Genomic DNA, 26,164 nt, shown 5'->3' on the forward strand with positions numbered 1-26,164 from the left:
ATTTTGGTATGAAATCCATATTGTTAATTAAAATCAAATATTGGCTGTCGCGACGTGATATTATTTCATCGCTCACTTGTGAATCTACCCTCAATAATTGATTTGAAAATACAAATAATTTTTAAAATCCGTTGAAATCTAAGTGATCTTAAGTTATTTTGATGTGAAATCCATATTGTTAATTAAAATCAAATATTGGCTGTCGCGACGTGATATTATTTCATCGCTCATTTGTGAATCTACCCTCAATAATTGATTTGAACATACAATTAATTTTTAAAATCCATTTAAATCTAAGTGATCTTAAGTTATTTTGGTATGAAATCCATATTGTTAATTAAAATCAAATATTGGCTGTCGCGACGTGATATTATTTCATCGCTTACTTGTGCATCTACCCTCAAAAAATATTTTTTTTTTTTCATGAAAATACAATGCACCGTTAGAAATTGATCCTGCTGATTTGCCAATGCATAGGATTATGTAATCTTTACCCTGTAACGTTTAGTAATTAATAAAATTGCGACAAATTATTGCTCGTAATGCCGTGATAGATCACAAATCGTGTATACTATGGAAACATGAGCTACGCATATGAAAATTAATGTTACAGTGTCCTGCAGCCGGAGCCGAGCGAGCTTGCGGACGCCATTGCGCCCGTGATACAGAGGCGGCTGTGCAGTATCTTCTGTGCTGGAGATTTGGAAATAAAAGGACAGGTTTCGTTCTAATTGTTTATTAGTGAATTTTATTTTGAGTGTAATGGCGAAGCATAACAGTCGAACGTAACTAATAAGCTGTCACTTTTCGTATTGGCCCATTTTACCGTGTTACTTATTTTTGGAACACGTGTTTGTTTGTTCATAGAATGAAAGAAAACGCACTCATTGAAGTTTAAATTTTATTCTGAGATTTTTGAAGTCCCGTATACATTGGAAACATGTTTTTTTTGTGTCTGCCACCTTGCATTTCATAAACCTTTTGAGTTTAGCCTGCATACATGATAAACCTGATACCGTGCAAATGATTTCAGTAACAGCCAGCTATGTTGAACCACATCGTGTCTCTCGCAATCTGCCGCAGCAACGGCAACGGCAAGCGGAAGGGATCGGCCTCCGTGCATGGGTTGGACCTCACCACCACCACCTTTGACGTGGTCGCGTGCATCATACTTTATTAAGCTGGTGAGCAGTTCCCATTTCGTTGGGATTATTTTGAGATGTTTTACTTCTGCATGGAAGTCTTTGAGCGAGTTTCTGTTGTTAAAGCTAAAGAAGAAAGCTATCTTTAGTGATTTTGATCAGTAATGTTCAGTTTCAGTTGATCAGTTGACGCTGATAGTGCCAATGGTTCTGAGTAGCATGATTTAAAGACCTGTTTTTAATTTCTTTTTTTTTTTGGAATTCACTGTTAACATTGTTTTGCTTTCGACGGACTGAAAGCTTGTACTTTTGTAGGACTGAAATTACGCCCGATGGACTGGGCACTACTGTTTTGCTTTCGATGGACTGAAGGCACGCCCGATGGACTGGGCACTACTGTTTTGCTTTCGATGGACTGCATATTGTTTTGTGACCGCATCAGAAGTGCCGGAGCATGTAAGAGGTGCACGTGGTCTGCTTTTTATGTGCAGAATGCTCTTTGCGAGGAGTAGCACTTACGCAGCTGAGATGGTTACTTCTGACGAGGGTCTGGTATCTGCCGAAGGACTGGCAATGCACCGAAGGACTGGTGTGTTTTGTTAAAAATGAATTCCCGTTTATGTACTGTGTTCATATGAGTAAAATTGGAACTATCAATTCAGAATGTTATTTATTTTAAGATGTCTTACAGAAATTTAGATCACATATGACCAATTTTTTTTTTATGCCAGATAATTTCCCCGTAAATTGATATTGACGACAATAGTAGTGATACTGTCGAGCAATGAATTAGAGCTGTTGTGATTTGTGTTTTTGATGTTTGGGATTGTTCTGTTTTCACATAAATTTGAGAGTATCCGCCAGATGGAAGCGATGATTATTGGAGTGTATCCGTTAGATAGCGGCGATGATTACTGATGATTATTTTTATTTAGTCGTTGCTCGATGGACTCTTTTTGACTAGAGAATTGAGGATTGTTAAAGTAATTTTGAACAATTATTTTTTCTGGTTTGATTGATAACAAAGTTTGATTTTAATAGTAATTTGAGTGAGACCCAAATTATTGGTCAGGAATGACCGAGCGATGAGATACTGTGCTGAGTATTTTGTTACAGAATCAAATGCATACACCCACACACGAGGACGTGTGTAGCGCAGGACGGCCGTGTCGGAGCGAGACACCAGAAAGACGTATTGCAGCATTACAGTTCATAGTTAGACGCCTGCAAAAGTCGATTAGCAATGTTTGGCTACTTATTATTTGCTTGTAACGAAATAATAAAGTTGCGTAGTGAATAACGCCACCATCTATTGGCGTATTGATGAACTAACATGACAGGTAGAAGGCTTTGGAACGTCAAGAGGAGTATCTTGAGTGAACGTAGGCACGAGCAGGCATTTTTGTCGTTATGTTGGTAGACTGGTCAGGCAGGTTGACCAACTTGAATTGGAGGCGGGAGCGGTTGGCTCCGCCGCTGGAACTGGCTTCTTTCTTCTTGATCGGACCGCGCTAGAGATCGGACGTTAGCCAAGCTCGTGCCTAATTCGCTACGTTCCTGAAGGCTTACACCTGAAGGATTATTCTGAAAGCTTATAGATTCTCACGTTCTTTAACCGTTTAGCTAAGTGTTTTATTCCAAGTGTTATTTTGATTTCTTATGTGCCATTATAAGCTTACTTTTGTAAAATAAAGAAACTATGTGTTGTTTTGAAAAGATGTGTCCCGCCGAGTTTGTTGCCGGGTTAAATCTTCTCGGGTCAGAGGTGTAGGGTTGGAACCGGTTTAGTTTGACTTAAATAAAGATTTGAACGATTTCATGTGATCTTTTTATTTTTATTGAATTCCGATTCCATCGTAAGATCGTTTAGTTATTTTTATTATTTAGTACTGAAATAATAGTAGGCACTAGTATGGTTAATGAGTCCGAATGTTTATTTCATGCGTAGGTAGCATACCTACTATTTTGGCTGTGAAGTAATACATCTAGGTACTACCCCCACGCGCCCACCGCCATCGGGACCATCCGTCGCCGACATATATATATATATAAAGTTTCTTTAAATCATACAATGATGGTGGCAAACAGGAATACGGCCCGCCCGATGGTAAGCGGTAACCGTAGCCCATGGATGCCTGTGACGTCAGCAACAGTGATGTTTTACAATTGTCGCACATGTCACCGTGGTGAAATAGGAGCCAGATTAGATTCCTATTCCTATAATTGTGTACCCATGAAGGTTCTTCGTATCGGGGATGTTGCGAACATCCGCATCCGCATCCGCAACCGCGGAACTTCCGCATTATTTTCAACATCCGCATCTGCATCCGCATCCGCATAAAATCGATTCGGAGCTTATGCGGATGCGTATGTCGAACAAGTCGGTACAGGAACGTCTTAGCGGCGGCGTAAGTGCTAGGTAATTTCGTCATTACCTATAACGAAATCGTCTATATCCAGGAAAGTCGGCGAAGTTACTGTTTATTAAATATAACGCACCTATATTCTTGCTCAAATACTAAACGTTTCGTTTTTCTTAATAAAAAAAATACTAAAAATGTAATATTTGACGTTTTCTAACCTACCCACAAGTACCTAATCTTGACATCCGCATCCGCGGATGTGAGCCTTTAAATATCCGCATCCGCATCCGCGGATGTCAAAAAATCTGCATCCGCAACATCCCTGCTTCGTATCGGCAGGGCAGCCCCATACCCGAGGAGTCGGTCTTCTTCGCAGTGAAGACTTGGAGCGGCTACCATTCGTCACGAGCCAAGGTCGTCAAGCGGACCTGGGGGAGACACGTCACCAATCTCATGTTCTTCAGCGACCAAGCTGGTAATATTAGGAATATAAAAGCGGCCAAGTGCGATACGGACTCGCCCATGAAGGGTTCCGTATTTAGGCGATTTATGACGTATTAAAAAAAAACTACTTGCTAGATCTCGTTCAAACCAATTTTCGGTGGAAGTTTGCATGGTAATGTAATCATATATTTTTTTTAGTTTTATCATTCTGTTATTTTAGAAGTTACAGGGGGGGGGGGGGGGACACACATTTTACCACTTTAATTAGGAACCTCAATATCATTTTTGAAGACCTATCCATAGATACCCAACACGTATGGGTTTGATGAAAAAAAAAATTTTTGAGTTTCAGTTCTAAGTATGGGGAACCCCAAAAATTTATAGTTTTTTTTTTCTATTTTTGTGTGAAAATCTTAATGCGGTTCACAGAATACATCTACTTACCAAGTTTCAACAGTATAGTTCTTATAGTTTCGGAAAAAAGTGGCTGTGACATACGGACGGACAGACAGACGGACAGACGGACGGACAGACAGACAGACAGACATGACGAATCTATAAGGGTTCCGTTTTTTGCCATTTGGCTACGGAACCCTAAAAATGACTGTCAACTTTTAAACGTGGACGTTGGCTTCATATACCAGTATCAAAAGTCGCGCTAAAGCTAGTCTATGTCAAAGAGACTAATCTCTCTTTTGCGGATTTTAGGATCCTAGCTAAATTGGTTGTTCAATATTTACGCTATACGCTATAGAATTTCCAAATTAGCAAGAACCCTAAATGGCATAACAATTCCGTGTGGTGACTGTACCTTTGTCGTATCGTTTTTAGGGTTCCGTACCCAAAGGGTAAAAACGGGACCCTATTACTAAGACTCCGCTGTCCGTCCGTCCGTCCGTCCGTCCGTCCGTCTGTCACCAGGCTGTATCTCACGAACCGTGATAGCTAGACAGTTGAAATTTTCACAGATGATGTATTTCTGTTGCCGCTATAACAACAAATACTAAAAACAGAATAAAATAAAGATTTAAGTGGGGCTCCCATACAACTAACGTGATTTTTGACCGAAGTTAAGCAACGTCGGGCGGGGTCAGTACTTGGATGGGTGACCGTTTTTTTGCTTGTTTTGTTCTATTTTTTGTTGATGGTGCGGAACCCTCCGTGCGCGAGTCCGACTCGCACTTGGCCGGTTTTTTGTACAATGAGTTGTCCAGATAATAGTATGATATGATTTCCACGGTTGCTTTCTACTACTGCAAGTATTGCACCAGTCGCCGTTGGCAGGGCTTTCAACCTAATTCGCTTATAACTTAGCGCGACTTGCACCATTCCACCAACCCGGGGTTAACCAGTTAAACCTGGAGTAACCATGGTTACCAGTACAATTGGACACTGGATTAACGGTTTAACCGCTTAACCCCGGGTCAGTGGGATGGTGCAAGTGACCCTTAGAATTTCAATAGTGATGGTTTTAAACGAATCGAATTTTGGAAACTTGAATTGAACTCCTTGATACGTTCTTTTTCATATTGCAAAATATATTGTAGGTTGTAGGTAAGTTATTTTTTTTCCTTTATGTAATATTTTTTTGTTGCAGACCCATCACTGCCAGCAGTGGACACAGGCGTTCCAAACACGAAAACGGGTCACTGCGCAAAAACGGTCGCCATCTTGAAAGAGGCCGTGAGTCGCGTGCGCAACATGCCGCACGTCAAATGGATATTCCTCGCTGACGACGACACCATTTTAGGGTTAGTAGTAGAGATGCCCCGAATAGTGGTTTTGGACGAATACCGAATATTCGGTCCCTCTCTCGGCCGAATACCGAAATTCGGCGACCGCATATTCGGCATGACATGCGAACATTTTGAGTCACAATTATTATGAAAACTGATCGCTAACAAAGCTCAACGTTAGATGACGTTAGCTAAGATATATTTTTGTTGAACAGAATTAATGAATAGAGTAAAACAAAACAGACTCATGATAAAGTTAAAATGTTTTTTAATCAACAAATGCTGAAAAAAGGGTTTTCGTATTTAACAACTTTCCAAGAACACATTCTAAATATTCCTACATAGTTTTTGTTTATTTTTATTGTGCAATTTTTCTTTTTAAGTAGGTGCAACAGATATTCGGTATTCGGCCGAATACCGAATATTCGGCAAAGTGGCCGAATAGGCCGAATACCGAATAGTTGCCGAATATTCGTGGCATCTCTAGTTAGTAGCATAGTAGCAATATGTACTTTGTGACATTTACATAAAATTGAATTTTGATTATTCACATACTTTGTCGACAGTTTGATAAACATAGCATGCCTTAGGGTTATATTCCACCTGTCCAATATTTGATCAAATTTGTATTTGCGTCTCACATTTTGCTTAATAAGAGAGTGAGACACAATGCGCATTTAATTAAATATTGGACAGGTGGAATACCACCCTTATGTCAAATATTTTTTGTCAAATAGCGCGGAAATATTTAGGATGCAAAACATCTTTGTTTTATTGCTTTAGTGAAATACGCCGTCAATAAATTTTCATACAAGATTGCTGGCCTTAGATCGGCAAAATAGCTTCTCGTCGTACTTCACGTGCCTCGCATTATGTCGGCTGGTTTTTAGGTAATAGTTTGCTTGTTTTTTGAGAAAAACACAGTACCACTGCTCGGCGTGAAAAGGGATTGCCGGCTTCGTATCCCTATAACTACTTGGCTGGTAACCCTTGGCCTCTAGTAATGTATTATTTATTAAAATGGTTTTTTCCTTAGTGTGCAGAGACTATGCGAGATATTGAGCTGTTACCGCGGCGGTACGGATGTCACAGTCATAGGTGAACGATACGGCTACGGATATGTGAACAAGGAAACTGCTGCTAAAGGTATGTCGAAATAGTAGATTGTTAACCAAGGGGTGAAAGGCACTCATTTCTGCCGAGGCTAAAATGATGCGGGTGAAAACCCGAGTTAAACACTTTACTTTTCATTTCGAATACGAGGAAAGTTAAATGCATGTGATTAAAAAAAAAACATGACTGAGTTTACATTTATATACTGTTTTTCGAGGGTAAGTACTTTCAATTAACAATTTAGGTAAAAAAAATCATTAGGTATTTATGGAATGGGGAGTTAAAAATCAGAATGGAAATTGTATAACAAATCCATTTAAAACCCAATTTCAATTGTTTATCTTAAAAAAAACGTACTTGGAAAGTGAAATGCTTTAGTGCAGAAACGTATCACTTTCTGCACACCTTTTTGAACAACAATGACCCTCTTTCAGAGCATGAGAAATGAAAAATATACTGTTCATTTTTTAATTTATCCTCCCATTTTGACAAAATATTCGACAACTGATTTCTTAATTTAGGCTACGACTACATAACCGGCGGCGGCGGCACGGCGTTCAGCATCGCAGCCGCTTCGCTCCTCTCTCGCTGTGTGTGCACAGCCTTAACGTCGCCCGACGACATGACGCTCGGCGCCTGCGCGAAGGAGCGCGCCGTCCCGCTCACTCACTATCCGCTGTTTCATCAGGTAAGTGCAATCTCATTCCCATGAGAAAAGTTTGCCAAATTGTACGTTAGATGGCGCTGTGTCGAGCGCGCAGATTACTACATCGCGCTAACGGTATGTCGACGTAGATTATGTAAGTAACTGGATGAATTTGTGATCTGATATGGACTTTTTGACAGTAAGGAGAGTGTGATTTGTGATGCGACAAGAAAAGTTCACGTTCGTCTTAGGATTCTAAGCGCCGCTTAAACCGTTAACCCAATGTCAAATTGTACTGGTAACCATGGTAACTTCAGGTTTAACCGGTTAACCCAGGGTTAGTGGGATGGTGCAAGTGGCGCTTAAGGCATAGCCAGAATATTTTTCAAACAGCTTGGGTAACGATGATAGAAAAAATGTACGTATGTGTATGTATTCTGTACTGACAAAGTGTGAAATTGCTCTTGTGAATGTGAATGACATATTTTCAAAGTACCTAATTTAATATGGCGGTACACCCGACAGTGTTGGAGCCAAGTATTTGCAAAATTATAGTACTTTTCAAACTCGATGGGTAGGATGACAGGTGTCATCTCAATATAATTTATAACCTAAAAACTCCAAATCACGCGAAATTGTATTGAAATGACAGCTGTCATCCTACCTACTGTTTGAAAAATACTATAGCTCGGACTTCAAACATTTCCGCAGGCACGCCCTCAAGACTACCCCCGCGAAGTCTTAAGCCGAGATAGACCTTTGTCCTTCCATCGGCACTCCTCACCAGAACCTTACAAGGTCTACGCGACCTGGTTCCAGCACGACGATCTAGCCCTGAAGCATAAGTACTCCAAAGACGAGTTATAAGTTGAATCTTTGTTGTTGTTAGCTATCTGCAAATAACTGTAGGGTATTTGACTACTAGTCAATCAGTTTCTTTTTTCGAACTGTCAGAACGATTTTGCTACTATGCAATTTATAAAACACTAGCACGTGACGTCACAATCAAATTACCTACTCTTTATAGTTTTATACGGGTTTTAAAATATAAATTGTGTGTAAAAATAACTGCTGTCTATTAATCTAATGGTGCTTTATTTCATGCATGGTGTAAAATAATTTATTTTAAATACAGTCAAATACCCTATTGCCAATTTTTATGTCGGCTGTACACACTCGTCGAGTCGAGACTTCGAGAGTCTCGGCACCGCTCCGATCCGATCTAATCGGAGAAGCGCGAGACGCGAAGTGAGTAGCATGTACACACTCGTTCTCGGCCTGTCTCGGGGTCTCTCGACGAGTATGTACAGCTGGCATTAGAGTTTTGGACGCTTACTGGGCCGTATTAACGTTTTGATTGTCAAAGACGTCAAATGACGCGCGCGGCAACACCCCAATATCAATCTTCGTGCATTCCGACAAGGTTCACAATCGCCGCGCACGATAGCCGTGGCGTTCAAAGGTTTAAAGATTAATGTCTAACGCCTGAGGTACACTTGTAAGTTTTACTTACGTAAGTAGGGACACAGCTATACTACAGAATGAGAGATTATTTCAATCTAACAAATAGCTTTGTCCCTACTTACGTAAGTAAAACTTACAAGTGTATCTCCGGCCTAAGAAAACTGAGTCGAGTTTACCATTATAGCTGTCTTGGGTCAATACCTAGTTTGTAAAAAAAGGCCAAGTGTAGAACTAACACAAATGTATCTCTATGACAAAGTTGCTATTATGTTTACATTAGTTCTTATTGTTAAGTATTCGCTTTTTATTGCATTTATTATATTATTAATATTATTATACACCAGTTGAGTCAGAATTATTTTAAATTTTATTAAGTAGTAAGTTTATGTTAAAGTTAAATAGTTAACGGTTCTAAGTACTTACGATCAAAATGTGTAAGACTGTATGTTTTAGACAATTGTATTTATAATTGAATAATGTAGGTAATAATGTTATTATTGTAATTAGTGTACTAACAATAGATGCTTTATGTGATGTTAGCAATTTGTATTATTATCGTAAGATAAATGCCATTATTATTTCTAGATATGTATGAATACCATTTTTTTATATTATCGTACCTATTGACAGTTTATTGAGCAATTCTAAACCTTAATGCTTTGTCTACAAATGGTCAGCTTATTATGTTGCTGTTAAACATGTACGTGCTGAAATAATGCGCGTGCCGCCCAATGTACATTAGGATGTACACTCAGTTTCGATGGAATGTCAACCTTAATTAAAAACGAAGTAGGTACAATTTCATTTGTCTCGTAAAATTTTCGAACAAATGAAATCCAACTCAATGGAAAACACAACAAGATTCAAACTTGCTTGGCTATAATTTTGTATGGTGGGCGGCACGAGGATAAACTAAATCACAACATTCATGTCAGAAATTCATCATAAAATATTCCATATGGATGGAATTTAATTGTATAAGGTTGGTATTCCTCCTGTCCAATACCAGGTCCAATGTGCATTGCGTCTCACTCTCTCACCAAGCAAAATGTGAGATACAAAACACACATTAGACAAAAAATTTGGACAGGTGAAATACCACCCAAAATTTTTTTTATCTACTTATTTAAAAGAAGCCTTTATCATATAAAGACATGTCAAATGATTTTTAGAACAGTTAGATATACTTTAAATAGTATGTCTAAGAATAATCAGTTAATTCTTGAGAACTTGGCCATGACACTACCTCGATATATTTTAACTTTCTCGTTTCTTGTGTGGCTAACAAATAATATCATTAATGTATATCACTAATACGCGTATTAAATTTTATATATATTTTTATAAGACTGACGTTTTATTTAAATTGCGTCCCACAGATCACCTAAACTAGATATCTATTGGAATACACGCACTATATACAAGAGGCTAAACTTTTTACCTGTTATTCTGAGAAATGCTTTTTGCTAACATCGAAGTGTTTCTACATAAGTAACTATCGAGTGATATAGATATAGAGTAAGTACAGTCACCTGCAATAATATCTGACACGATCTTATTTGTAGAATGTAGAGCCGAGCGAGGCATGAACATATTGTTGCGGCCTTCGAAGAGTAACATATTATTGCAGGTGACTGTACCTATCTGAGTAGAAATAAGAAGATCGACCGAGATGAACATAGACATTTCTCGAATTTCGGTTTTCGAGATAGTTAATTAGTTATCCTGAATTACGTAGGTTACTGAGTAGGTACTAGGTACCTAGATTTTTCATCCCTTGTTAGGGCTTAAACGTGTGCTATTTATTATAAGTAGGTAAATAACATCTTTTTAACGAGATTCTCGAGTAAAAGCTTCAATCAAAATTTATAGTCATCTCCCTTGGGAAACCTTAGAATTTTTCTTAGTACTTACCCATATTGGTTTTACAAATGCTTTATTGAATCCGCATATTTCCGTAAGTATGTACTTTCAAATGCGACTGAATGCACAAGAATTGCCGGAGTAAAAAGGGCCCTTTAAAATTCAATGCCATAAAAGACATGCTTAGAAATAATTTGTTGGTATTGAATCGTAAAGTTTATAATATGTATTAGCCTATGTAGGTACTGTGGAATAAGCTGCTTATTCAATTGGAAATTAATAAGTTCTACATCGAGATTAAACTTTCATGGGACATATTTTACGTCATGCTCCGTGGAAACCCCACTGTCTGTTTTGTGATTTATTGAAACGTAATGCTGATGTACACAATATGTACTGAATTAGTACATACTTAAAAAAAAATGTACCTCAATAGATCGAGAGTACAATTAACTCAATTCGGACTTGCTGTAGAGCATCTCCCCAGCAACCCCAAAATTTATTTAAAGAAAATTCACGTAAATACTTACTTTTTAGCAAATAAGACGCTGAAAAAAAATTGTACTGTGGTTTTTAACGTTGAATCAGTTAGCCATGGCTAGTTAAATTACCTAATTGTCGCCAGGACGCAAGCGCCTCCAGCCGACTTCTCAAACGTACGAAACTTTGTATTTTTATATATGTACAATGGGATACACACATTTTATTTATGTTATGAACTTGGTTTCTGGTGAAAGTTCCAATGTTTTCTTGTCAACCAGCAATGGTGCATTGATCATAAACGTACCTAATTATTTTTAGGGCTCCGTACCTCAAAAGGAAAAAACGGAACGGAACGGAAACTGCTGAACCAATTAAGTTGAAATTTGGTACACATATGTAAGTCTGTGACCCAAAGACGGACATGTAACGTAATTAAATGAATTTTAAACATAGGGGGCACTTTTGGGGGGTGAATGAGACAGCTAAAAAACAAAGTTTTGCTGCCCTGACTGACCCCTGAAAGTGTGCGATAATTGTTTGAAATAAAGCCTGGAAAATAACATTGGAACTCTCACCAGAAACCAAGTTCATAACATAAATAAAATGTGTGTATCCCATTGTATATAAAAATACAAAGTTTCGTACGTTTGAGAAGTCGGCTGGAGGCGCTTGCGTCCTGGCGACAATTAGGTAATTTAACTAGCCATGGCTAACTGATTCAACGTTAAAAACCACAGTACAATTTTTTTTCAGCGTCTTATTTGCTAAAAAGTAAGTATTTACGTGAATTTTCTTTAAATAAATTTTGGGGTTGCTGGGGAGATGCTCTACAGCAAGTCCGAATTGAGTTAATTGTACTCTCGATCTATTGAGGTACAATATTTTTTAAGTATGTACTAATTCAGTACATATTGTGTACATCAGCATTACGTTTCAATAAATCACAAAACAGACAGTGGGGTTTCCACGGAGCATGACGTCATATTTTAAACTGTTTAGACGACAACTGTTTCACTCACTAGAATTTTTAGTCGCTATTGGCGACATGTTTCGGGTCAGCTGATATTTCATTCGGGAGTCCTTCCTCAGGCTCGAGTGCTCGCGGCGGCTGCCCTTCGTGCACTAAGTTCTATATCATTAATTATTGAAATCAAAGTTATTGAAACATATTTATAGGTAAGTATTTGATGATTTAATATGAATAAAAAAAATGGAAACAACATTAGGTACGCTAAATATACATTTACCTAATATAAATACCTCCCTACTGTAACAGTATACACTCAATATCAATGGATTTTCCCAATACTTTGCCACTTGACCTCACGAATTTCTTTTGAATTTAATGTAGGTATAACCCGCCTGAATTAAATGCTAACTTGCGTCGTACATTAGGTACTTACTCGTCGAGTACCGACACATTTTAGTCACGTTTAGTTACTTGCGCAAGACGCACCGCGCCGGCGCCGCGCCGCTAGTCTCTTCAGCGCGCGCGCAATATGCGCGGTGTTTTTTTAAAGTTTTAAATATACTAGGTAAGTACATCAAACATCTGTCAAATTTCGTTGGATGCCTGTAAGTGGAGTTTACCCAACTTCGTATAGGTAAATAAATACAATAAGATCAGTTATTAATCGAGAATTATTTTAAACGTAGGTATTTTGCGAAAAAAATATGTTTTTTCTATATTCTTCCTACATCAATTAAATATATACTTAGGTATTTGTGACAATTGAATTTGACACCGATATGGTGAGGAAAATCTTGCAACTATAGGCTAATAGCAGTACACTAGGGGATCCAGGGGTTGCCAAACTAGGGCTCGCTAAGCGAAATATTTTATAAATAAATTAATGTACCTAAGTGTATTATCCTGCGGGCATGGTTATGTCATCGGGTAAAAAGTTTGAAGGCTCCTATTCTAATCAGTGTGCCTAAGACATAATAATCTCACTAACTTTTACGTCGTATTATTATTTAAATTAAGTAAAAAGTCAGACGAAACTAAAAACAATCTTCTTCTTCCTCGCGTTGTCCCGGAATTTTGCCACGGCTCATGGGAGCCTGGGGTCCGCTTGGCAACTAATCCCAGTAATTGGCGTGGGCGCTAGTTTTTACGAAAGCGACTGCCATCTGACCTTCCAACCCAGAGGGTAAACTAGTATAGGCCCGTATTGGGATTAGTCCGGTTTCCTCACGATGTTTTCCTTCACCGAAAAGCGACTGGTAAATATCAAATGATATATCGTACCTACATAAGTTCCGAAAAACTCATTGGTACGAGCCGGGGTTCGAACCCGCGACCTCCGGATTGCAAGTCGCACGCTCTTACCGCTAGGCCACCAGCGTCTTTTCTAGGCCACCAGCGCTTTTTCTAGGCCACCAGCGCTTTTTACGAAACTAAAAAAAAAACGAAACTAAAAACAATATACTTAGGTATTAACAGAAAAGTATTGTGAAGGTTTATGATAATAAAAAATACAAATTATACAATCATGCCGGAAATCTATAATGTATAAGTAGGTAGGTAAATTACCATTAATTTACATGGTAATAATGATTAAATAATTAAGCAACAACAATGGTTATTTATGGTAGGTATGTTAGTTTGTAAGGTATGTATCTTTGGGCCTAAAGGCTTCGTCACACAGGAGCGTTTTCCGGGCGGGGCGTGAGCGTTTTATATTATGTAAAAGCGGCGCGTCCCGCTCACGCGCCGCCCGGACAACGCGCCTGTGTGACGAAGCCTTTAGTTGCCTGATAATAAATAATATAATTTAAGTAAGAGGGGCATATAAAATAGATATTTAGGCACTTTTAGATAATAGTGTGTTTCATGGTTAGGTATATAACGCCAAAATTTACACGTAGGCGCACAAAATAAAATGCGTTTGCCGGCCCGCAGAATGCTAGGAGTTTCTAGGCAATTCTAGGAGTTTTTTTCTACTATCATATTAATTATTCTTTCAGGCATTGTACCTGAACGCGCATAAACCATGGATGATGAGACAGCGGTCACCATACTGAACGTGTTACGACTGTACCCGTGTGCGCGCGTGATCCTGGGCTACTTAGCCATCAGGGACCTGGTGGGTTCGGAGAGGGTCTGCCGGCAGTGGCAGCAAGCTGTGCGAGACTACCTGCACTCCTGCCGCATTGATACCTTCTACAATGTATACTCCTTCTATTTGAAATCGATTCGTGAAGGCACTAAAGGAATAAACCGGAAAGCAGACACATATTTTGCACATAAAAGCTTGTTTACAGCATGCGAAACTCTTGAAAAATTCGGACCTCCTGAACTGAGCGATGACTACTTCAAAAATATCATATCCAGTTGTCCTTACTTGCGGCATTTGAACTCGCTTAGTCGCAATGAACGTTTTGAAAATTGCAAGTTGAGAATGTCTGATTTAAATAAACATAGAAGAACAAGTGACGCCAGTAAATCTTATTTGCATCTAACTAGAGATATGTTGAAGCATATCAAGGCAAATGACTTCACGTTGAAAGCTCTACGCACTGCCATCTATAGCTTACGAAATTTTACGACTTTAGAATTGGACGATCATAATGCGATTAAACGTGATTATGTAGATTTACTGCTAAACGCAATGCCGCTGCTAGAAAAATTGTCTTTTTGTAATTACACTTGTAAGTACACATCTATTGTGTACAGCGATCCGTGTACAGTTTCGACAGATCACTTAATTTTATCAATAAGTCGACTTACTAATTTGAAGCGTCTTTACATGCGTAATAACACAATCGTGAATGACGTATTGTTAGAGAAGCTAGCTAATTGTAAAGAGCTGGAATATCTGGATATTAGCTACGACAGCGTGTACAAAAATTTGCCAAAGAATTACAGTGCGCGCGGCGTGGCAGAGCTTTGCCGCAGGTCACATGTCACGCTTTGCTTGGGCTATGTTCAGAGCTTCACAAGTATAACTTTAGCACTCTTCGTTCAGGATTTACCTGTTTGTCAGGGGCTGAAGAAGCTAGGCTGCTGCGTGGAACTAACGCCGCAGTGGCTCGAGAAGACCTCTCTCGCGTCGCAAACTCAAACGTATCCACTCGAGTTGAGTGTGAGTTCGAACTTGTTTAACCCGTGCTTGGTATTGGCCAAAACGGATGACTTTTGCAATCTTAAAATTGTGTTAGATACAGGTGTGTATACCGAGCAGGAATTTACTAGTCTGAACACTTAGTGTTTACGTTTTTAGGGTTCCGTAGCCAAATGGCAAAAAACGGAACCCTTATAGATTCGTCATGTCTGTCTGGCTGTCTGTCTGTCCGTCTGTCCGTCTGTCCGTCTGTCCGTCTGTCCGTCTGTCCGTCTGTCTGTCCGTCCGTATGTCACAGCCACTTTTCTCCGAAACTATAAGAACAATACTGTTGAAACTTGGTAAGTAGATGTATTCTGTGAACCGCATTAAGATTTTCACACAAAAATAGAAAAAAAATAATAAATTTTTGGGGTTCCCCATACTTCGAACTGAAACTCAAAATTTTTTTTTTCGTCAAACCCATACGTGTGGGGTATCTATGGATAGGTCTTCAAAAATGATATTGAGGTTTCTAATATCATTTTTTTCTAAACTGAATAGTTTGCGCGAGAGACACTTCCAAAGTGGTAAAATGTGTGTCCCCCCCCCCCTGTAACTTCTAAAATAAGAGAATGATAAAACTAAAAAAAATATATGATGTACATTACCATGTAAACTTCCACCGAAAATTGGTTTGAACGAGATCTAGTAAGTAGTTTTTTTTTTATACGTCATAAATCGCCTAAATACGGAACCCTTCATGGGCGAGTCCGACTCGCACTTGGCCGCTTTTTATTTAAAAGATTCAATAATTTTATGTGTAGGTAGGTATTCCTACGACAAAAATATGTCAAGGTTTTTAACTAAATTACATTTATGCTTTACCTCAAAGAGCGTTTCAATTATCTCTCTTCTATCAGATGTTCTCAGACTCATATTCTTTGCGCCTGTCACATCTACTTTTTTACAATGGGGCAAAGTTGTTGTTTAACCTCTCGTGCTAATATTGATACTCGAGCAAGCGGAAAAATACAAAATAGAATCACGAGCGTAGCGAGTGGTTCGGTAAATGGAATCTTGAGCTTTGCGAAATGGAATATGCACTAGCATAGCCTGGTTATCACTAGATTATCATAGTTAAACGTTACAATAAAAGGGTTTTTAAGCCCTCTTTCAAATGTTATCGGGCGCTCTAATATTTTACTAGCATAGATCTAGAATTCGCAATTTCAAACTGTCTCACTAAACAATATTAGCCACCAAATCCCCCACCCGGATATTCCGTATATCCGGAGGTGTTATCCGTTTTATGCCCTATCTATATTTGCCCGGGTCGCGCGGATAAAAATCATTTTCTTCCAACTACCCGAGGATTAGACCCATAACATAACCGTAAACAAATAAATTAATTAAAAATTAAAAAACACGACTGCAATTTAAAAGCGAACTGAAAAGCTAAAATAATTTTTAGTTATGTTAGGTACTCAACTTAATGAATGTAAAATATAATATATAGGTAAGTGTTCTGTCAGGGTCGTAAACAGCAAACGGAAAAGTTTAGGCTCATCTAGGATCGTGACTGTACCTGTATATTTTATTTCGATTGCAGTCGGGGACCTTGATATATTGAATTTTTCCTATTCACAGGTCCCCGACTGCATCGAAATAAAATATACAGGTACAGTCACGATCCTAAATGAGCCTAAACTTTTCCGTTTGCTGTTTACGACCCTGACAGAACACTTACCTATATATTATATTTTACATTCATTAAGTTGAGTACCTAACATAACTAAAAATTATTTTTAGCTTTTCAGTTCGCTTTTAAATTGCAGTCGTGTTTTTTAATTTTTAATTAATTTATTTTATTTTATACATTTTAGTGACCATACAAACCAACCACATTTTTTATATGATTTAAGGCACTTAAGTTACTTCAAGGAGCTTTCATCATGTTGATATTTGTTAGCATAAAACGTGCTTAAATACCTAAATAGGTCGGACCCAAAAACCAGACGTATTGAAAAGTGCTATGGCTTAATATCTCTGCAACTACATAATTATAAATTGGCTTTTGGCCTTCGCAATTAAGATACTTAGGGAATCTGCAGAAAGCATGCACCTTTCTTACGTTCCGGGCCTTCGGCCCTACGCGAAGCTCGGCCTCCGGCCTTTGTAATTAAGAATCTTGAGGAAGCTACAGAAAACGTGCACCTTTCTTACGCTCTGGGCCGTCTGCCCTACGCAAAGGTCGGCCTTCGGCCTTCGCAATTAAGAAACTTGGAAAAGCTGCAGAAAGCGTGCACCTTTCTTATGCTCCGGGCCTTCGGCCCTACGCGAAGCTCGGCCTTCGGCCTTCGCAATTAAGATACTTCGAGCTGCAGAAAGCGTGCACCTTTCTTACGCTCCGGGCCTTCGGCCCTACGCGAAGCTCGGCCTTCGGCCTTCGCAATTAAGATTCTTGGGGAAGCTACAGAAAGCGTGCACCTTTCTTACGCTCTGGGCCTTCGGCCCTACGCGAAGGTCGGCCTTCGGCCTTCGCAATTAAGAAACTTGGAAAAGCTGCAGAAAGCGTGCACCTTTCTTACGCTCCGGGCCTTCGGCCCTACGCGAAGCTCAGCCTTCGGCCTTCGCAATTAAGATACTTCGAGCTGCAGAAAGCGTGCACCTTTCTTACGCTCCGGGCCTTCGGCCCTATGCGAAGCTCGGCATTCGGCCTTCGCAATTAAGATTCTTGGGGAAGCTGCAAAAAACGTGCACCTTTCTTACGCTCCGGGCCTTCGGCCCTACGCGAACCTTCGGCCTTCGCAATTAAGATACTTGGGGAAGCTGCAGAAAGCATGCACCTCTCTTACGCTCCGAGCCTTCGGCCCTACGCGAAGCTCGGCCTTCGGTATTTACAATTAAGAAACTTGGGGAAACTGCAAAAAGCGTGCACCTTTCTTACGCTTCGGGCCTTCGGCCCTACGCGGAGCTCGGCCTTCGGCCTTCGCAATTAAGATACTTGGGGAATTTACAGGAAGCACGCACCTGCCTTACGCTTCGGAGCGTCGACCCTATGCGGAGTTCGGCCTTCGGCTTTCGTTATTAAAATACTCGTGGAAGTTGCAGGAAGAGCCCATCTATCTTAAGCTCCCAGTCTTTGCTTCTCGTAAAATATTGTTTGACAACAGTAGCACGTGTACTCCGGGATTTGCAAAATTTGTCGTGCAAAATTAAAATCATCATCAAAGACCTGCCTTCTACAGTCATGATAATAGTGTCTTCTATTCAAAGTCTCAAGTTAAATCTTATAATAAACAGCACAAAATGTTTATTCAGAGTACCTGAGAATTTCTCAAATAATTTGTACATTTCGATCACATCTTAGATTTCTATAAAAATTGGTATGCTGGTAAAGTACATGAAGCTGAATAATTTCCACCATCATATTTCCCAAAATGTCCAAGAAAGTTTGTATGAAACATTCCTTTTTTGTTACCAAATGTGTAAGGAAATCTGGTAACAAAAAAGGATGGTTCATACAAACTTTCTTGGACATTTTGGGAAATATGGTGGAAATTGTGCAGCTTCATGTACTTTACCAGCATACCAATTTTATAGAAATCTAAGATGTGATCGAAATGTACAACATTTTTGAGAAATGCTTATCTAGTCAATCGTTCAAACCGTTCCTTTCGTATTTGACACTTTCGCAATTGAAAATAACGTAAGCGCCACGTATGACGTTGTCGTATATAGCTGCAAAGAGAAATGTCATTAGCGCGATGTAGAACATTTCGTATTTTCTCTCCAACGATACAATTAAACATATAACTTATATATATTCGTATGATCGCCTTAAAAAATCCTTTCTTTTAATACCCCATTCAATAGATTTAGACAATTCATTTATCTTTGCGTTATACTTATATTTTGTAAAATCTTGTCCTACCAAATGAATAGTTTAAACCATATTTTGTGTACAGTTTTAGAATTGTCTTCCAAAATCCTTTATTTTAATACCCAACTCGATAGGTTTATAAGTTTTATTTTTGTTTCGGTTGCACAATTTGCAGTGCCTAATCCGCCATATTGGTTTTGTGATGACGTCACATAGCCTATGTTACTCGGGATGACGTAAGGATTCCAATGATATCTCAAACACCTAAATCGGTTCAGGCACTTAGCTGTTACGGTGTAACAAAGAAACTTACATACCCACATACAAACATGAACCCTGAAAACAATACACTCTTTTTTTGGGGCAGTCGTGTAAAAAGGGCCTTGTTTATGTTGTTATGTCCTTTAATTTGGACTGGGATTATGTTGCTTGAAAAGGTTATAGAAACCTTATATTAGGAATCGATTTCATAGTAATATTTTCAAAAAGAGAAGTATCTAATGGTATACAGGGCGTCCCACGGCTATGCCACATGGAGGGAAAGTACCTACCTTGAATATTGTAGATGAAACATTTTACTGAAAGGTCACATTATATTAATTTAAAAAAACAACGGGTTGCACACACCGGGAGTGCCGACCGAAGTGAAAACTCAATGACATCTTACGTCTTACGGTAACGTGATCGTCTCACGCCTTACGGTCACGTGATCGACTCACGCTGTCTCGAGTTTAACATTTTTTCCCCACCTCAAAAAGTGCACAGCGGCGCTAAAGAAGTTTTCACTTCAAAAACAATTTAAACTGAATGACGAATATTCATTGTCTTCCTTTTATTTCTATTACACTATTTATGTTATTTAGCAAAAAATAATCCTTATGATGAAGCCTTTCGATCGGTAGATTCGGTAGTATCGGTACGATAAAGCTACAAGGTAATTTATTTTCTCGTGTAGCGGGTTCGATTCCCGGTTCAACCATGTAATTATTTAAAAATCTATGAATGCAGTTTAAATTGTTTATTAAATTAAAATAATGTCTTCTTCAGGTCTTCTTTCAGTAAAGTGTTCCATATACAATATTCAGCGTACTTTCTCTCCATGTGGCATAGCCGTGGGACGCCCTTATTATATATCCATATTATAAAATAAACTACCTTAAGAAGGAATAAAGGCATAATATTTTCAAAAAGCATGAGCTCATAAACCGGCTTATTACATCAACTAAAATAAAATATTTTCTCAGCATTTGAAACAAAAATCAACAATAACAAGACGCTTGGAAGATGCCGTTTTACGAGTGGCCGCGGGGAAAGGCGACATAAGCTGTAATAAAGTAAATTGGAGTCTCCTCTATATTCGAGTTATCGTCTGCCGTTTATCCCCGGCCTACCCTGGCTTGGAGATTTTGGAAAATTAGGAGTAATAGTTGTACGAGGAGCTAGGGAAGGAAGACGAAAATAAAATACCCTAAATATCAAGATTGCTACTTTATTAAGGTTTATTCGGGTAATTCCAGAAATCGGGTAATTCCGAAAATCATTGTAAAATCACTCATATTCCGTTGTAGTAAGAGTCAGCTTTCGGAATTATCCGCCACTATTCGTTCATTCGGAAATACCCGAATACACCTATAAGTTTTTAGTGTACCGCACAAAACTTTGTTCGCGGTTACACTTATCTTTTATGTGGATAGGGTGACCAGGGGCCTTACCATGATGTCTTATTGCGATTCTGTTTAGGACCTAAACTGATTTGTAAAGGACGGAGCTAGGTACGGTCAGCTGCAGAGAAAGGTGACCTGTATAAACTGATTGTATGCAGGGGGGTCACCTTTCTCTGCTGCTGACTGTACATAAGTCGCATAACTCCGTCCCTTAGCAATTCAGTTTCGCAATAAGACAAACAGAATCGCAATAGGACATCATGGTAAGGCCCCAGTCTGTTAACTGACAGTTGGTTAACCTTTTCGACGCCGTGTCAAACACAAAAGCTGTCACGCTGACGCCAGGAAGTGTCAAAATTGATATTGAACTTTATGCAGGTCTATGTTGCTCTGTGGTCTGTGACCGATTAATCGGTCTTTGGCGTTGAACCTACGGTGTGGATATATCGGTCATTGGCGTCCAAAAGGTTAACCTTATTACAAAAGCGTTGCTGTTTGTCCTATTTAACTTGAAAGGTAGTAAAGGTACCAGTCGTTCAGACCACAACAACATCAGGTAATACATCAGTATTGCGGCACGATAGCGACTGCATTGCTGTCGCAAATCGATCGATTTTGAGAAACATCGATTTTGACGCTTGCGACAGCAATGCAGTCGGCAGTAATATGGAGCTGCAGCAGTAATGCTACCAGCGCTCTTATTAAGTTTAGGTAACTAATAACAAACAATATCAAAATGTTAAAAAAACTTCAATTACCCGGCGTTGTTGTCTAAGATACAAAGCAACACGGAGCTTGCATATTAATGAATTCCTGCTTTCTACCACAAAGATTTATCTTCCTGCGGGCTCTATAGGCGGTTATGACCTTATCGTACTAAGAAGTAGGTACACGTAGAGAACCACCACGTGCAATAATAGTAATTTAGGGTTCTGTCTGTTTCCTGCAGGTACCTACAGAAGACTTATAAAATAGATAATTTAAATTTCTTATGCTCTGAAAGTAAATAGGTACTTTTAAAAATTGGTTAAGCAAGGATTTGTAGAGTGTTTTCATTTTGATAATTAAGTAACTCTTGATTCCATAAATAACAAATTAACAATCCTTTTACTTCAATAGTTAAGAAAAAGATACTGCCAGACATACTAATCATCACACACACACATTCATACTACATTAGTACATATAAAACAAAGTCGCTTCCCTGTCTGTCTGTCTGTATGTACCTATGCTTAGATTTTTAAAAGTACGCAACGGATTTTGATGTGGTTTTTTTTAAATAGATAGATAGAGTGATTCAAGAGGAAGGTTTAATTTGCTAATCCGTGCGAAGCCGGGGCGGGTCGCTAGTATTTTATAAAATAGACTTGTATTTTACTTTCCTCGTAATGAAGAGTAGATTATTTAACTCGGGTGAGTAAAAGACCCATTCTGAAACGAACTATTGGCGTCTTCACACACCTACCTCCATTTGGGCGTCAAAATACCTCGCCAAAAATGGGTCTTTCAACCCTCGGGTAATAATTTACTATCAAAGCACTTATTTGACCATTTACCGTGTAAAAGTCCTCACTCTATTGTCAGAATAGGGTAGACCGAGGCGAATCAGATCAAGATTAAAAATCCGTTGATACCTATTTATTAAAATATTGCATTGATATGAGCGCACTCTAATTACGCCGTAAGTACGTCTCTCGTTTTAGCCAGTGATGTCAGTCATAAGTAATATTTAAATATCAACAATTAGTTAGGCTGAACCGATTCGCCCTGAGATCCATTTCGCTTCCTAGAGTCCTACTCTTTACTACCTACTTACCTACCCTAAGGCTAAGGACTGATTTAGACGGCGCACGAACTCGCATGCGATTTTAGTTAATTCAACCGACCGATCAAACCACGCAATGTAATGAAACTCGCATGCGACTTCTCGCACCGTCTAAATCAGCCCGTAACTGAGTAATCAGCCCGTAACGTAAGTTACGTAAGTGATAAAACTGATAAAAATTACGAATCCAATTCCTTAGAGTGTAATGTGACGACAACTTCCTATGATTAATACAACTTCTCGCTGAAAGAAAGTCTTTCACACTTCCCTTTAGCCTAAATTAGACCTTATCTCTCAGGTAACACAGTTAACTTTCATAAGGAAAGCAAAGCACAGGGCAGCACTCCAAAGTTAGTCGGTGAAGAAAAATTTAAGTTTGCATGGAGTTGGTACTTAGCGACGTCGCGTGACGAATGACAAATGGGACCACTTTGACCCGAGTGCGGCCCTGGGGAAAAGTTGGTATTAGGTACGAATAAATCACCCTGTAATATATTACGATATCCTGAACATACGTATAAAAGTATAGCTTGAGAATTAGCTTGCACTCCGTGGTCCATAACGGTCAAGCAGGTGGCATCGCATTCTCACGCCGATTAGGACCCGACGAAAGATATTAGACAAAAAACCAGAGGTAGGCACATTAAACAATGTTGGCTAACGGCGTATTGCATAACGACGGTTATGTCAATAACACAAACGTGAAGATGTTATACTTATACCTTGTTATAACATAAATGTTCTATAGCTTCAGTTTTTTGTTCAATTTATAGAAATGCACAATTACAACTCAACCTTTTCGTTATTAACTTCATACTTATCTATTATTGGCTGTATGATAACTTCCAGTGCCTCTTTTTGTTTCTTGTATTCCTCTTTTTCGGCTTCCTGATTATCAAGAAGCCACGTCACGGCATTATCAAATACTTTCTCAACTTGTTTTTTATCCACTTCACTCATATTATGCTTTAGTATAATATTTCTTGAAGAAAATACATAACTTTCAAGCTCGTTTCTCGCCTCGACTTTTTCTTTTCCATTTCTGTCGTCTTCAGAAAACTTCTCGGCATCTTTAATCATCCTCTCAATATCACTAGGACAGTCTGTTCTGATCATTCGTAATGATAATCTTCTCTTTAACTCCGGTTCCTTTATCCTCAGCTGACACATGTAAAATACCGTTAACGTCCAACTCAAAGATAACTTCTATATGTGGCACTCCTCTTGCAGCTGGTGTAATGCCCGATAAGTCAAACTTTCCAAGCAAATTGTTATCTTTAGTCATAGATCGTTCTCCTTCGTAGATTCTTATAGTAACAGTTTTTTGATTATCGCTGGTAGTAGAAAATATTTGCGATTTCTTTGTAGGTATAACGGTGTTTCGAGGTATAAGCTTAGTCATGACACCTCCTAAAGTTTCGATGCCTAATGTTAAAGGGTTGATGTCTAAGATCACCATTGCCTCATTATCTTCACCGCTGATTATGTTAGCTTGAACTGCTGCACCGTATGCTACTGCTTCATCGGGATTCACACCTCTGGAAGGTTCTTTATTGAAATACTCTTTCACTAATTGCTGCACTTTCGGAATCCTGGTCGATCCACCAACAAGAACGATTTCGTCAATATCATTCACGCTCATTTCAGCATCTTCTAAAACTTTTATTACTGGTTTTAAAGTTGATTTGAATAAATCCATATTTAGCTCCTCAAACTTAGCTCTGGTCAGGGTTTCTGAGAAATCCTCGCCTTGGAAGAACGACTCGATCTCAATTTTTACTTGTTGCTTGGAAGAAAGAGCGCGCTTTGCTTTCTCGACTTCTCGCCTCAGTTTCTGAACTGCGCGATTATTTGTCATTATATCTTTCCCTTTCTTTTTATACACCTTAATAAAATACTCCATAACACGTTGATCAAAGTCCTCTCCTCCTAAATGGGTATCTCCATTTGTAGAAACTACTTCAAAAACTCCATTATCTATAGTAAGTAGTGATACATCAAAGGTTCCGCCTCCTAGATCAAAAACTAAAACATTTTTTTCTCCCTCTTTCACGTCGAGACCGTATGCGATAGCTGCTGCAGTAGGTTCATTGATGATCCTTAATATATTTAAGCCAGCGATTTTGCCAGCGTCTTTAGTGGCCTGTCGCTGAGCGTCGTTAAAGTAAGCCGGCACAGTGACTACAGCAGCAGTCACATTTGTACCAAGATACTCTTCAGCAATGTCTTTCATCTTCTTTAACACCATAGCGGAAATCTCTTCAGGAGCAAACACTTTATCACCTTCACCGATGTTAATTGACACATGTGGTTTATTATTCTTCTCTATAACTTTGAATGGAAAGAATTTCATATCTTCTTTTAAGCCACGATCAGTCCAGTCCCTGCCAATGAGTCTTTTAACGTCAAAAACTGTGTTTTCAGGATTGTTAGTAGCTTGGTTCTTAGCAGCATCGCCTATTAATCTATCTCCGTTGTTGAAGGCCACATAAGATGGGGTGATACGATTGCCCTGTTCATTGGGTATAATTTGGACATGACCATTTTTATACACGGCAACACACGAATAAGTTGTGCCCAGATCTATACCGATGACTGGTCCATATTTCTTATCCTCTTTGGCAAACGCTGCCGCGATTAAAATAATTATTACAATGCTTTTCATAGTAAATGCGTCACTCTTTGACTTTGGTAATAATTAAAAACAAATAAAGAAAAAAAGTATTGTCTATTCCTCTTTACAACTGCACTGAATTATTGATTGCGAGCGTAGCAACGTGGTTTACTGTACTTTTACATTCATTAATTTAGATAAATCTCGTTATGAACACAACACTATCTCGAGGCACATCAATATGAACTTGATTTTTTCAATAGGTTTTTTCTTTCAATAAATTCGTGGGAAGTTCTGTAGGGTTGTGAGCTTTCAGATTTCGCAACTGCTAATATGAGGGCTAGTATTTCGCGTGGAGCGCTGTGATTGGCCGACATAGGGCCGGTGAATCGTGAGAGGTGACGTGGCAATTAAAGTGTGAGTGATTGGACCACGATTAGATTTTAGATTTTATTTCGCTATTACGTACTTGTATTTATAATAACTAATTATATAAAATAAATAAATAAAATAAAATAAAAATGCGCGAAGTTAATTTTGAAAACTATCGGTAAGTGAGACAACATAGGTTCTTCAAAAAAAAAAACTATTGTAGGTATTCCAATATAAAACCTTATTCTAAATTGTCTAAGTGTGACTGGCCGTATGCCTATTACATAATATTAACCTATATTGTTCATTACAAAACACACAAACTAGAGAGAAATACCTTGAATACTAAGACCCTCTTCAGTCGCGTATTTCATACATGATTCCAATGAATAGTGTAACAATTACAACTTGAATTACAACTTGCGTAAAGTAACCATCACAAGTTGAAACTAACCCAAATATGTGAACTTTTGGCATTAGAATGACAATGACATTGACAGCGT

At 38.7% G+C, this 26,164-nt stretch overlaps 2 protein-coding genes across 3 annotated transcripts in view; one reads left to right on the forward strand and one right to left on the reverse strand.

Annotated features, from left to right (window-relative positions):
* The window catches only part of LOC134648613 (beta-1,3-glucosyltransferase), a 39,234-nt gene extending 30,891 nt beyond the window's left edge, over positions 1-8,343 (forward strand). For both annotated transcript variants that reach the window (XM_063503099.1, XM_063503098.1), the window contains exons 7-11: positions 3,845-3,980; positions 5,547-5,700; positions 6,722-6,831; positions 7,320-7,486; positions 8,156-8,343. In XM_063503099.1, the coding sequence (XP_063359169.1) occupies positions 3,845-3,980; positions 5,547-5,700; positions 6,722-6,831; positions 7,320-7,486; positions 8,156-8,311 (723 nt within the window). In that variant the 3' untranslated portion in view covers positions 8,312-8,343. The remainder of the gene's footprint in view (positions 1-3,844; positions 3,981-5,546; positions 5,701-6,721; positions 6,832-7,319; positions 7,487-8,155) is intronic.
* Positions 8,344-23,458: 15,115 nt separating this feature from the next.
* LOC134649114 (endoplasmic reticulum chaperone BiP-like) lies at positions 23,459-25,340 on the reverse strand. Its single transcript, XM_063503829.1, is given in 2 exon segments — positions 23,459-23,774; positions 23,776-25,340. Coding segments are annotated over 2 exon segments (1,881 nt in total).
* Between the last annotated feature and the right edge of the window lie 824 nt (positions 25,341-26,164).

Source organism: Cydia amplana, chromosome 6 (genome assembly GCF_948474715.1).
Source record: "Cydia amplana chromosome 6, ilCydAmpl1.1, whole genome shotgun sequence".
Lineage (NCBI taxonomy): Eukaryota > Metazoa > Arthropoda > Insecta > Lepidoptera > Tortricidae > Cydia > Cydia amplana.